This window comes from Oncorhynchus gorbuscha, linkage group LG15, assembly GCF_021184085.1.
Source record: "Oncorhynchus gorbuscha isolate QuinsamMale2020 ecotype Even-year linkage group LG15, OgorEven_v1.0, whole genome shotgun sequence".
Classification (NCBI taxonomy): domain Eukaryota; kingdom Metazoa; phylum Chordata; class Actinopteri; order Salmoniformes; family Salmonidae; genus Oncorhynchus; species Oncorhynchus gorbuscha.
This window is the reverse complement of record NC_060187.1, coordinates 40,189,216-40,203,521: the sequence shown is the minus strand read 5'-3', so window position 1 is coordinate 40,203,521 and position 14,306 is coordinate 40,189,216. Positions and strand designations below refer to the sequence as shown.

The 14,306-nt window shown below is 52.9% G+C and overlaps 1 protein-coding gene across 2 annotated transcripts in view; it reads right to left on the bottom strand.

Moving 5' to 3' along the window:
- Positions 1 to 1,611: 1,611 nt before the first annotated feature.
- LOC123997059 (neurocan core protein-like) overlaps positions 1,612 to 14,306 on the bottom strand; it is a 200,204-nt gene continuing 187,509 nt past the window's right edge. Inside the window, exons 14-16 of one of the 2 annotated variants that reach the window (XM_046301031.1) lie at positions 10,242 to 10,386; positions 3,027 to 3,209; positions 1,612 to 2,049 (exon numbers count right to left, since the gene is read on the bottom strand). In XM_046301031.1, coding sequence (XP_046156987.1) covers positions 1,883 to 2,049; positions 3,027 to 3,209; positions 10,242 to 10,386 — 495 coding nt within the window. In that variant the 3' untranslated portion in view covers positions 1,612 to 1,882. The remainder of the gene's footprint in view (positions 2,050 to 3,026; positions 3,210 to 10,241; positions 10,387 to 14,306) is intronic. The other variant, XM_046301033.1, reaches the window with a different exon arrangement.

Genomic DNA, 14,306 nt, shown 5'->3' with positions numbered 1-14,306 from the left:
AGTGTGTGTTCATCCCGGCATTATGCCCCCATCTGCACTACTTTAAAAAGATAATTATGGGCCCAGCTCTGTACCCGCCGGCTGCAGAGAGGGCCCTGTCATCTCTCTGTTTGATGTGCTGGAGAACGGGGCGACTGCAATTAAGAGTCCGAATTCCCTGCTCTTCTCTCTCTATTCCTCCCCCTCTCCTTTTCTCTCTCTGACAGTCTGACAGAACAATTTCTCCTCAGCGGGCCAGAGTAGTAGAACTCCAAACTGGAAGACGAACAGACCATTGACACCGGGACACAGACGGAATATGAGAGCGTGGTGATGGGTATGAGAGAATTCTGATGAAGGATCATTGCCTAATAGCTAGCTGGGAAACCAGACTTAGAGAGGCTAGTCATAATCTGGCCTATTCTGGGTTGGGGTTCTCGACTCCTGACTAGCTATCTCCTCTAGTAGTGAAGCAGGAACACAGAATGACACAGAAAGGAAACACATACAGTAGGATGATAATCGTTAGGAGAAACATGGACTGCCACCACGGGGAGAAGTTTGAGCTTCTGGATCGACCTCAGTGGCGTGAGGTCGATTTGGATCGAGGCTAACTGCGCTTTCTCGGTTTTCCTCGAATACCCAGTTAAAAGTGACCGTCGTTAACAATGATGAGATCCAGTCGATCGAAACCACGTAGCTAAATCTGTTCAGAATAACTGTTGTAGGTCATTGAGCAAAAGGTCTTCCAAAGAGCTAACCAAAAACAGCAAAGTCAAGAAATACAGTCGGACAACACATCTGTTAAAAACAAGGTTCGAACGAACAATTGAAAAACATGGATTGCATGTTAATGTATTCCCCGACTCTTCTGGTTCGATACAGGATTTTCATGTTGTTGTCACTATTTACAGTTTGTACTAAACATCCTCCATGATCGTTAATGTAAAAATAGAAGGAAACAAAAGAAACCTCTTAAGATTTGAACTGGTGAGCAAAGCCCCATATCCTGGGTCCTCGTTGACTTGATAAAAGTAGGCCGGGAGGGAGGGGGGAGGGAGGGAGGGAGAAAAGAAAGGGGGGGGGAGGGGGGGGAGGGAGGGGGAGGAGGGAGGGAGGGGAGAAAAGAAAGGGGGGGGGAGGGGGAGGAGGGGGAGGGACAGACAGAAAAGAAAGGGGGAGGGGGGAGGAGGGGGGGAGGGAGGGAGGGAGACAGAAAACAAAGGGGGGAGGGGGAGGAGGGGGGAGGGAGGGGGAAAAGGGGGGGGGAGGGGGAGGAGGGAGGGAGGGAGGGAGACAGAAAACAAAGGGGGGGAGGGGGGGAGGAGGGGGAGGGAGGGAGGGAGACAGAAAAGAAAGGGGGGGAGAGGGGAGGAGGGAGGAGGGAGGGAGGGAGACAGAAAAGAAAGGGGGGAGGGAGGGGGAGGAGGGAGGGGGAGGAGGGAGGGAGACAGAAAAGAAAGGGGGGGAGAGAGGGAGGGGGAGGAGGGAGGGGGAGGAGGGAGGGAGGGAGACAGAAAAGAAAGGGGGGGAGGAGGGAGGAGGGAGGAGGGAGGGAGGGAGACAGAAAAGAAAGGGGGGGAGGGGGAGGAGGGAGGAGGGAGGGGGGAGACAGAAAAGAAAGGGGGGGGAGGGAGACAGAAAAGAAAGGGGGGAGGGAGGGGGAGGAGGGAGGGAGGGAGACAGAAAAGAAAAGCAGTGAAAGTAAAGAAGAGTACAAAGCGATTGTTATTGTCTCAGTGAGGCCAAGCAGTCGGCTGTCAGGCCTCAGAGTTGAGTATGATACAGGCTGGCTCTGGGAGCCAGGTTGTGGGGTCAGGAACAGGGCAGGAGAGGGGGTAGAGAGGGGTAGAGGAGGGAGACTGGGCAGCGAGGCGAGGTTCGGGCAGTGGCCGTTTTTGGTTCAGATGTGGGCATGAGCGTTCCCCTGCCCGTGCCCATGCCTGTGGCCCTGATCCCCTCCGTGGTGCCCCCCCTCTCCGTGTCCATGGCCGTGCTTCTTGTGCTTTCTGCGCTCCCGTCGGCCGTTGTGATGGTCATGGTGCCGCCTGTAGCGCTGTGCTCCCCGGGCTGGAGAGAGACAGAAGGGAGTGAAAGGGTGTGAGGGGAGATGAGTCAGGAGAAAGAGACCGGGTGGGAGGGAGTAGAGGTGGGTGTGACAGGTAAAGTGGAGTGACAGAGTGAGAGAGGGATATGAGATGTGAGAGGAGGGGGGTGAGAGGTCAACACCACAGACATACAGCTCTCAACATCAGCCCCTCTGCCTAACGTGTCTTCGCCACTCAACTTCATATTACTAGCTCTCTACATGTATTAGCATAGGACTGTCCTCCCACCCACGTCCTGAGTAAGCCACTTCCTTCCTGTGTTGTGCTGCCAAATTGGATCCATTGGTCCTGGGTTAGGTTTGCCAACAGAAGGTCTACCTTGCCATGATAATAATGACTAACAAACGACTCTAGCAGGAAAACAACATTACACTCGAAATGCACCAAATACGAAATAAGGCTCCATATTTTCTCTCCAGTTCAAACAGCAGCAATTCATTATTTGTCAGTACGAGCCGAAAGGGGAAATGGGAAATACTTGTTTGCTCATAACTTCTTAAAAAGGGCAAACATTGATACAATCCTACAATATGAATGATTCTGCTGTCATGAAGAAAGATGGATGTTTCCGTCGTTCGGCAGAGCGAGTTTTACTCCTCATGGGAGGATAGTAAAATGAAATGTTTCTTCTCGGCGTTGCTGGCATTCCTCCAAAACCCCTGGCTGTCAATCACACTTTGGAGCGATACACTATCTCAACAGAACAAGGGCTAGAACTGAGTTTTTTAAAATCTACACTCAAATTACATTACCGTCGTCACACAACCTCTATCTGAGCGAAAGGTTTGTCAAATTCCAGAACATGCTACAACTTCTATGGAGATTCTTGTATTCCTACTGAGTTCAGTGTCATTTGAAGGTTCCATTCCTCCACTGTAATGTGATCATTTATCCCATAGAGGTCAAACGTCAAGCCCTTTGACAGTCTTGGTCACTCACTCATAGTGCAGATGATTTTCGGCCGCTCCCATTTGCCGTTGGCACGACACTTGGCCGTGGGGACGTGGCGTTGGAGAAACCCGTCGGCACACTGGTAACGCACCACAGAGTGGATGTCATAGTGGGACCGCTTACGGCCAATCAGAAAGGCGTTCTTCACGGTGGGAGGGTTGACACACAGCACTGCCCAATGGAGAAAGAGAGCGAGAAATGGAAAGCCAGCAATGGAGAAGTGGTACATTATAACAACGTGGTCCTAACATGTATATCACCATTCACAGGCATCAGTCGTCAACCAGCCTTTCCCCTTGTCCCTGAACAAGAGACGGTTGAACAGCCCTGTTTTAAAGAACATTCCCCCTCCACTCTTCAAAACTGTTGACGGCACACAACACACACATATCTAAAGTTCAAAGGAAACCAAAGAGATGAGTCATGTGTGTGTGTGTGTGTGTGCTAGTCTGTGTGGGCTGTTGTTATCTCCTAGAGCGTTGTGTTGATGTGAGGAGGGAGGACAGACAGACAGACAAGCAAAGTGGTTGAGACACCAGACAGACCCTACAGGGCTCTCAGCCCAGTGAGACATCCCACTGACTCACTGACCTTTCAGCTCTGGCTGTTGCCCATAGGCACAGATCTAGGATCAGCTTCCCCTCCACCAAACCTTATCTTCACTATCTGGGAGGAAAACACCAAACTGACTTTAGATCAGTGTCCCGGGTAACTTTGTCCGAACCCGACCTTTCAGAAGGGATTGGGCCCTCAGGGGCCAGTGTGTGACAGGTGTCAGGAATGCACCCATGCTTACTGCTCATTGGCCGGATTAGAGGGAGGGCGAATGAGAGATGAGGGATGAGGAGGGGTGACTGGGGTGACGGTGCAGTTCCTCTGTCGTTCCCCTAGATGGCAGCCCTGCGGTTGAAACCTAAAGCCCTCAGTGAGTTTCCAACCCCTAAACAGTCACCAACCCAGCTGTACACTAAGTGGAAGTGCTTCTTTCCCTTCCTTGAAGTAATTGACGACCTCTCATCTGGAACATGGTGGAGATGAGGTGTCCCTTACATAGCCAACACTAATGCAGAGCTACCAGATCAGAGCCAACTCCAAGGAGTAGAGGAAGGGAGGGAAGGATGTGTTGTCCAGCTATCCACACAGGGTCTGTGACTGCAGTATGGGCCCAGTGGGAGGTCTGGCCTTCTAAAAGTAGGAATTCAGCTTAACGCCAGTCTGTAAAGGCCCTACTGCAGTACAGAGCACCTAGGCCCTACTGCAGTACAGAGCACCTAGGCCCTACTGCAGTACAGAGCACCTAGGCCCTACTGCAGTACAGAGCACTAAGGCCAGGGGCTGCAGTACAGAGCACTAAGGCCCTACTGCAGTACAGAGCACTAAGGCCAGGGGCTGCAGTACAGAGCACTAAGGCCAGGGGCTGCAGTACAGAGCACTAAGGCCCTACTGCAGTACAGAGCACTACGGCCAGGGGCTGCAGTACAGAGCACTAAGGCCCTACTGCAGTACAGAGCACTACGGTCAGGGGCTGCAGTACAGAGCACTAAGGCCCTACTGCAGTACAGAGCACAGGGACAGGGGCTGCAGTACAGAGCACTAAGGCCCTACTGCAGTACAGAGCACTAAGGACAGGGTCTGCAGTACAGAGCACTAAGGCCCTACTGCAGTACAGAGCACAAGGACAGGGGCTGCAGTACAGAGCACTAAGGCCCTACTGCAGTACAGAACACTAAGGCCAGGGGCTGCAGTACAGAGCACTAAGGCCCTACTGCAGTACAGAGCACGAAGGCCAGGGGCTGCAGTACAGAGCACTAAGGCCAGGGGCTGCAGTACAGAGCACTAAGGTCAGATCTGTAGTACAGAGCACTAAGGCCAGGGGCTGCAGTACAGAGCACTAAGGCCAGGGGCTACAGTACAGAGCACTAAGGCACTACTGCAGTACAGAGCACTAAGGCCCTACTGCAGTACAGAGCACTAAGTCCAGGGGCTGCAGTACAGAGCACTAAGGCCCTACTTCAGTACAGAGTACTAAGGCCAGAGGCTGCAGTACAGAGCACTAAGGCCCTATTGCAGTACAGAGCACTAAGGCCAGAGGCTGCAGTACAGAACACTAAGGCCCTACTGCAGTACAGAGCACTAAGGCCAGGGGCTACAGTACAGAGCACTAAGGCCCTACTGCAGTACAGAGTACTAAGGCCAGAGGCTGCAGTACAGAGCACTAAGGCCCTACTGCAGTACAGAGCACTAAGGCCCTACTGCAGTACAGAGTACTAAGGCCCTACTGCAGTACAGAGCACTAAGGCCCTACTGCAGTACAGAGCACTAAGGCCCTACTGCAGTACAGAGTACTAAGGCCCTACTGCAGTACAGAGCACTAAGGCCCTACTGCAGTACAGAGTACTAAGGCCAGGGGCTGCAGTACAGAGCACTAAGGCCCTACTGCAGTACAGAGCACTAAGGCCCTACTGCAGTACAGAGCACTAAGGCCCTACTGCAGTACAGAGCACTAAGGCCCTACTGCAGTACAGAGCACTAAGGCCCTACTGCAGTACAGAGTACTAAGGCCCTACTGCAGTACAGAGCACTAAGGCCAGGGGCTGCAGTACAGAGCACTAAGGCCCTACTGCAGTACAGAGTACTAAGGCCCTACTGCAGTACAGAGTACTAAGGCCAGGGGCTGCAGTACAGAGCACTAAGGCCCTACTGCAGTACAGAGCACTAAGGCCAGGGGCTGCAGTACAGAGCACTAAGGCCAGGGGCTGCAGTACAGAGCACTAAGGCCCTACTGCAGTACAGAGTACTAAGGCCAGGGGCTGCAGTACAGAAGTGTGATTAAAAGGCAGGCTACAAGAACCATATACTGTTCACACCACAATACCATCAATTCTATGTAATTCCCTGTATGCTATTACCTAACCAGGATATTATTAAACAACATAATAACACTTAGCCATATCAGATTACCCCACTTTTAATAGCGCAAAAACATCTTTCAATTGTGTTAACAGGTTTTGTTTAGACTGCCAGTACAGTGATTGCAGTAACATCTCACACCTCGTACTCAGCCAACCAGAAAAGCACCATTTTCACTCCCTGTGTTTAGTGTGCAGCAACATAGACTAGGACGGACATTACTGACACTAGTTTGCAGCTGTGGCAACAGATCAATAGTCACAGGACCAGGCATGGCACTCAATAACACCACCCAGATCTTACTGACTGGGGCTGGGCTGGGGATGCCTGGCAGGCACGCAGGACAGTGTGTGCGTGTGTGTCAGGCTGATTTAGTTTCCTTTTGAAAGCTGGAGACAGTTGAAGCCTGGATCCATCCAGCACTCGCCGAGCCCGGTGGGCTACATCTTTACAATCAGAGTCTAACATGTCTCAGCAGATTAGACAGGGGTGAGCCGGGTATGTCCACACACACTCCAGTCTTAGCCAATGTATTGACCAGTGACAGTCACAGAAGGCAGGCAGGCAGCAGAGTTGTGGGGAACTGTGTGTGATAGTGTGTGTCCTGAGTGGGTGTCAGGGCGAGATAATTCTCTGACCCCAGAAGAAAGGTGCAGGAGAAAATGTGCACTTGGTAGAAGGCAGGTAGAGACACCGCCCCGAAGGACCAGTGTACTCTGGTCTGGACTTGGGCTTTGTGTCTATTAGACAATATTTGGAACTGTATATGAATAAGTATGTGAATATTTGATCATATTCTGTTTATATATGTGTGGGTGTGTGTGCGTGCGCGCGTGAGAGAGAGATGCCTTCACCACAACCCATCCTCCTAATCAGGGTGGCTCACACCTGCCTGTTCCGTGCTCTTCCCCATGGCATTATGGGTAACACTAATCACCCAGATGACGTGTGTCACTGATTGGACACTGCCTCTCTCTCAGAGGGACAGGCCTGAGTGTTAGCCACACGGCAGTAATCAGCCAACCATGCCATACGGCCCCTGATGAGCAGACCCAAGAGAACAACAGCACGACAGAGTAGAACAGGCGATAAAGTGGGCATGAAGATGGAATGCTGCCACTGACTGATTGACTGAAGGTCAGCTTCCCGATTCCAGGTATTAAGTTATAGACCTGTGACAGTGAGTCACCAGCAATGGGTTGCAACCTCTGTGATGAGACAAATAACATACAGTGGAAAGTTGATCCGACTCGAGAGCAGTGACACCACACTTTAGTGTGGCATGAGGGACTTGTCTAACTCTGTGGCATGAGGGACTTATCTAACTCTGTGGCATGAGGGACTGATCTAACTCTGTGGCATGAGGGACTTGTCTAACTCTGTGGCATGAGGGACTTATCTAACTCTGTGGCATGAGGGACTTATCTAACTCTGTGGCATGAGGGACTTATCTAACTCTGTGGCATGAGGGACTTGTCTAACTCTGTGGCATGAGGGACTTATCTAACTCTGTGGCATGAGGGACTGATCTAACTCTGTGGCATGAGGGACTTGTCTAACTCTGTGGCATGAGGGACTTATCTAACTCTGTGGCATGAGGGACTGATCTAACTCTGTGGCATGAGGGACTTATCTAACTCTGTGGCATGAGGGACTCTAATCTGAGGGAATCTCTGTGGCATGAGGGACTTATCTAACTCTGGCATGAGGGGCTAACTCTGTGGCAGAGGGACTTATCTAACTCTGTGGCATGAGGGACTTGTCTAACTCTGTGGCATGAGGGACTTATCTAACTCTGTGGCATGAGGGACTTATCTAACTCTGTGGCATGAGGGACTTATCTAACTCTGTGGCATGGCATGAGAGGGACTTATCTAACTCTGTGGCATGAGGGACTTATCTAACTCTGTGGCATGAGGGACTTATCTAACTCTGTGGCATGAGGGACTTATCTAACTCTGTGGCATGAGGGACTTATCTAACTCTGTGGCATGAGGGACTTATCTAACTCTGTGGCATGAGGGACTTATCTAACTCTGTGGCATGAGGGACTTATCTAACTCTGTGGCATGAGGGACTTATCTAACTCTGTGGCATGGCATGAGGGACTTATCTAACTCTGTGGCATGAGGGACTGATCTAACTCTGTGGCATGAGGGACTTATCTAACTCTGTGGCATGAGGGACTTATCTAACTCTGTGGTATGAGGGACTGATCTAACTCTGTGGCATGAGGGACTTATCTAACTCTGTGGCATGAGGGACTGATCTAACTCTGTGGCACGAACTTGACTAACTGTTAAGTTTTATAACTCTAATTCTGGTGACCATTCAGATGAACTAAACAATGTTTCTAGCCTGAGGCCAGTTGAAATCGGTACCCAAGAGGATCTAGCGGTGACCCGATCCTCCATTTCCTTAAACACAGCTCTGGAGTCTGGCCAGTCGTCTCAATAAACCTACAAACTTCTACCTGGCTGGCTATTAATAACCTGTCTCTCTGTCTGCCCCAAATGCAATTGAAGACCGTGTGCTCTAATAAGCCCACAGAGGACCATGTTAGGATGCGCACTTCTCTGGCATCTCACAGCACCATGACAGAGCAGATCCACAGAAGCCTGGTCATGTGACACAGACACTTTACTAGTCAGCCACAAAACTTTGTGTGAAACTCTCCCAACAATGTTTCATACAAAGGAGGATCATTTTTATGTGGATTAAATGTTCTGAAGAAGTCTCATCCCTTGATCTGACAGTAAGACCATCTCTGTAAGGAGCTGCCTTAGGTGTGAAAGCATAGCTACAAGTGAGCTGACTGCGCTTGGAGGTGAGCTGTAATGATCAGTGTTAGCCTGTGGTCCAGACTGACTGATTGAAGAGGTCTAAGATGACAGAATACTTATAAGTATCCTTTAAAGTATTTAAAGCACAGCGGAAGCATAATATCACCTCCTCTTCAACTTTTTCATTCTCTCACCCACTGCCTTTTCCCCCCTCGCTATCCCTTTCAAACTCTCAGTCCCTCTCGCCCACTCTCTCTCTCTACAACCCCTCGCCCACTCTCTCTCTCTCTACAACCCCTCGCCCACTCTCTCTCTCTACAACCCCTCGCCTACTCTCTCTCTCTCTACAACCCCTCGCCCACTCTCTCTCTCTACAACCCCTCGCCTACTCTCTCTCTCTCTACAACCTCTCGCCCACTCTCTCTCTCTACAACCCCTCGCCCACTCTCTCTCTCTCTACAACCCCTCGCCCACTCTCTCTCTCTCTACAACCCCTCGCCTACTCGCTCTCTCTCTACAACCCCTCGCCCACTCTCTCTCTCTCTACAACCCCTCGCCCACTCTCTCTCTCTCTACAACCCCTCGCCCCTCTCTCTCTTTCTAAAACCCCTCGCCCACTCTCTCTCTCTCTACAACCCCTCGCCCACTCTCTCTCTCTCTACAACCCCTCGCCCACTCTCTCTCTCTCTACAACCCCTCGCCCACTCTCTCTCTCTCTACAACCCCTCGCCCACTCTCTCTCTCTACAACCCCTCGCCCACTCTCTCTCTCTCTACAACCCCTCGCCCACTCTCTCTCTCTACAACCCCTCGCCCACTCTCTCTCTCTCTACAACCCCTCGCCCACTCTCTCTCTCTACAACCCCTCGCCCACTCTCTCTCTCTCTCTACAACCCCTCGCCCACTCTCTCTCTTTCTAAAACCCTTCGCCCACTCTCTCTCTCTACAACCCCTCACCCACTCTCTCTCTCTCTACAACCCCTCGCCCACTCTCTCTCTCTCTACAACTCCTCGCCCACTCTCTCTCTCTACAACCCCTCGCCCACTCTCTCTCTCTACAACCCCTCGCCCACTCTCTCTCTCTCTACAACCCCTCGCCCACTCTCTCTCTCTCTACAACCCCTCGCCCACTCTCTCTCTCTACAACCCCTCGCCCACTCTCTCTCTCTCTACAACCCCTCGCCCACTCTCTCTCTCTCTACAACCCCTCGCCCACTCTCTCTCTCTACAACCCCTCGCCCACTCTCTCTCTCTACAACCCCTCGCCCACTCTCTCTCTCTCTCTACAACCCCTCGCCCTCTCTCTCTTTCTAAAACCCCTCGCCCACTCTCTCTCTCTACAACCCCTCACCCACTCTCTCTCTCTCTACAACCCCTCGCCCACTCTCTCTCTCTCTACAACTCCTCGCCCACTCTCTCTCTCTCTACAACCCCTCGCCCACTCTCTCTCTCTACAACCCCTCGCCCACTCTATCTCTCTCTACAACCCCTCGCCTCTTTCTCCCTCTCACCTGTTCCCTTCTTGCAGACGTAGGGCAGGTTGTAATTGCAGGGCACGTCGTTCCACTTGCCGTTCTCATGGGCGATCATCACCACACAGTCCTCTCCACCCGCAAAGAAGTTGTCCGGCTGGTTCTCCCGCCAGTTCTCATATTGCTGCACAGTACAGCGAGTCACAGACACAGCCACAGGCAGTCACACAACACAGGCAGTCACACAACACAGGCAGTCACATAACACAGGCAGTCACAATACACAGACAGTCACACAACACAGGCAGTCACACAACACAGGCAGTCACAATACACAGACAGTCACACAACACAGGCAGTCACACAACACAGGCAGTCACACAACACAGACAGTCACACAACACAGGCAGTCACACAACACAGACAGTCACACAACACAGGCAGTCACACAACACAGACAGTCACACAACACAGACAGTCACACAACACAGGCAGTCACACAACACAGGCAGTCACACAACACAGACAGTCACACAACACAGGCAGTCACACAACACAGACAGTCACACAACACAGGCAGTCACACAACACAGACAGAAGGAAAAAAGAAAGTGATAGATACTGTAGACTGTTTCACTGTTCCCTTTTACTGAACAAGAAGCGGATGTGTCTCAACACAGGTCTTTCTCCAGCGGTATAGACTGACACAGAGTAATGACAGCTCTTAAACAACAACAGGCACAGAGGAGATGCCTCTAGGAAGATGTAAGTAGGGTAGCAAGACGAGTGGTTCAGCGAGCGAGGCTGTACATATACACAGGTAACGACACATTCACTCAATCAACTTCCCACCTGACCTTTAGCTAGCACCCACATCCTCCCTAGGGACCTCTGCTATGAGAGAAATGCACTCTTCAATAGCAGGCGGTGTCACTGTGGTTATTGTCCTTCTGAAGTATGTTGCTGATAATAAAGACTACACAAGATTAAACGAGTGATCTCTCTCTCCCTCTCCCTCTGTCTCTGCCTCTCCCTCTGTCTCTCCCTCTGTCTCTCCCTCTGTCTCTCCCTCTGTCTCTCCCTCTGTCTCTCCCTCTGTCTCTGCCTCTCCCTCTGTCTCTCCCTCTGTCTCTGCCTCTCCCTCTGTCTCTGCCTCTCCCTCTGTCTCTGCCTCTCCCTCTGTCTCTGCCTCTCCCTCTGTCTCTCCCTCTGTCTCTCCCTCTGTCTCTGCCTCTCCCTCTGTCTCTGCCTCTGTCTCTGCCTCTCCCTCTGTCTCTGCCTCTCCCTCTGTCTCTGCCTCTCCCTCTGTCTCTGCCTCTCCCTCTGTCTCTGCCTCTCCCTCTGTCTCTGTCTCTGTCTCTCCCTCTGTCTCTGCCTCTCCCTCTGTCTCTGCCTCTCCCTCTGTCTCTGCCTCTCCCTCTGTCTCTCCCTCTGTCTCTGCCTCTCCCTCTGTCTCTCCCTCTGTCTCTGCCTCTCCCTCTGTCTCTGCCTCTCCCTCTGTCTCTCCCTCTGTCTCTCCCTCTGTCTCTGCCTCTCCCTCTGTCTCTCCCTCTGTCTCTCCCTCTGTCTCTGCCTCTCCCTCTGTCTCTCCCTCTGTCTCTCCCTCTGTCTCTGCCTCTGTCTCTGCCTCTCCCTCTGTCTCTGCCTCTCCCTCTGTCTCTGCCTCTCCCTCTGTCTCTGCCTCTCCCTCTGTCTCTGTCTCTCCCTCTGTCTCTGCCTCTCCCTCTGTCTCTTCCTCTGTCTCTCCGTCTCTCCCTCTGTCTCTCCCTCTGCCTGTCTCTGCCTCTCCCTCTGTCTCTCCCTCTGCCTCTCCCTCTGTCTCTACGTCTTTCCCTCTGTCTCTACGTCTCTCCCTCTGTCTCTACGTCTCTCCCTCTGTCTCTACGTCTCTCCCTCTGTCTCTGTCTCTACGTCTCTCCCTCTGTCTCTACGTCTCTCCCTCTGTCTCTACGTCTCTCCCTCTGTCTCTCCCTCTGTCTCTACGTCTCTCCCTCTGTCTCTCCCTCTGCCTCTCCCTCTGTCTCTACGTCTCTCCCTCTGTCTCTACGTCTCTCCCTCTGTCTCTACGTCTCTCCCTCTGTCTCTCCCTCTGTCTCTACGTCTCTCCCTCTGTCTCTACGTCTCTCCCTCTGCCTCTACGTCTCTCCCTCTGTCTCTACGTCTCTCCCTCTGTCTCTCCCTCTGTCTCTACGTCTCTTCCTCTGTCTCTCCGTCTCTCCCTCTGTCTCTCCCTCTGCCTGTCTCTGCCTCTCCCTCTGTCTCTCCCTCTGCCTCTCCCTCTGTCTCTACGTCTTTCCCTCTGTCTCTACGTCTCTCCCTCTGTCTCTACGTCTCTCCCTCTGTCTCTCCCTCTGCCTCTCCCTCTGTCTCTACGTCTCTCCCTCTGTCTCTACGTCTCTCCCTCTGTCTCTACGTCTCTCCCTCTGTCTCTCCCTCTGTCTCTACGTCTCTCCCTCTGTCTCTACGTCTCTCCCTCTGCCTCTACGTCTCTCCCTCTGTCTCTACGTCTCTCCCTCTGTCTCTCCCTCTGTCTCTACGTCTCTCCCTCTGTCTCTACGTCTCTCCCTCTGTCTCTACGTCTCTCCCTCTGTCTCTACATCTCTCCCTCTGTCTCTACATCTCTCCCTCTGTCTCTACATCTCTCCCTCTGTCTCTCCCTCTGCCTCTCCCTCTGTCTCTCCCTCTGCCTCTCCCTCTGCCTCTCCCTCTGTCTCTACGTCTCTCCCTCTGCCTCTCCCTCTGTCTCTACGTCTCTCCCTCTGTCTCTCCCTCTGCCTCTCCCTCTGCCTCTCCCTCTGTCTCTACGTCTCTCCCTCTGTCTCTACGTCTCTCCCTCTGTCTCTACGTCTCTCCCTATGTCTCACCATCTGTCTCTACGTCTCTCCCTATGTCTCTACGTCTCTCCCTCTGCCTCTCCCTCTGCCTCTCCCTCTGCCTCTCCCTCTGCCTCTCCCTCTGCCTCTCCCTCTGTCTCTACGTCTCTCCCTCTGTCTCTACGTCTCTCCCTCTGTCTCTCCCTCTATCTCTCCCTCTGTCTCTACGTCTCTCCCTCTGTCTCTACGTCTCTCCCTCTGTCTCTCCCTCTGCCTCTCCCTCTGTCTCTCCCTCTGTCTCTCCCTCTGCCTCTCCCTCTGTCTCTCCCTCTGCCTCTCCCTCTGCCTCTGCCTCTCCCTCTGCCTCTCCCTCTGCCTCTCCCTCTGTCTCTCCCTCTGCCTGTCTCTGCCTCTCCCTCTGTCTCTACGTCTCTCCCTCTGTCTCTACGTCTCTCCCTCTGTCTTTCCCTCTGCCTCTCCCTCTGTCTCTACGTCTCTCCCTCTGTCTCTACGTCTCTCCCTCTGTCTCTACGTCTCTCCCTCTGTCTCTACGTCTCTCCCTCTGTCTCTACGTCTCTCCCTCTGCCTCTCCCTCTGCCTCTCCCTCTGTCTCTCCCTCTGTCTCTCCCTCTGCCTCTCCCTCTGCCTCTCCCTCTGTCTCTATGTCTCTCCCTCTGCCTCTCCCTCTGTCTCTCCCTCTGCCTCTCCCTCTGCCTCTCCCTCTGTCTCTACGTCTCTCCCTCTGTCTCTACGTCTCTCCCTCTGTCTCTACGTCTCTCCCTATGTCTCTACGTCTCTCCCTCTGCCTCTCCCTCTGTCTCTACGTCTCTCCCTATGTCTCTACGTCTCTCCCTATGTCTCTACGTCTCTCCCTCTGTCTCTCCCTCTGCCTCTCCCTCTGCCTCTCCCTCTGCCTCTGCCTCTCCCTCTGCCTCTCCCTCTGTCTCTCCCTCTGCCTCTCCCTCTGTCTCTCTGCCTCTCCCTCTGTCTCTCTGCCTCTCCCTCTGTCTCTACGTCTCTCCCTCTCCCTCTGCCTCTCCCTCTGCCTCTCCCTCTGCCTCTCCCTCTGCCTCTCCCTCTGTCTCTCCCTCTGTCTCTCCCTCTGCCTCTCCCTCTGCCTCTCCCTCTGTCTCTCCCTCTGTCTCTCCCTCTGCCTCTCCCTCTGCCTCTCCCTCTGCCTCTGCCTCTCCCTCTGCCTCTCCCTCTGCCTCTCCCTCTGCCTCTCCCTCTGCCTCTGTCTCTCTGCCTCTCCCTCTGCCTCTCCCTCTGCCTCTCCCTCTGCCTCTGCCTC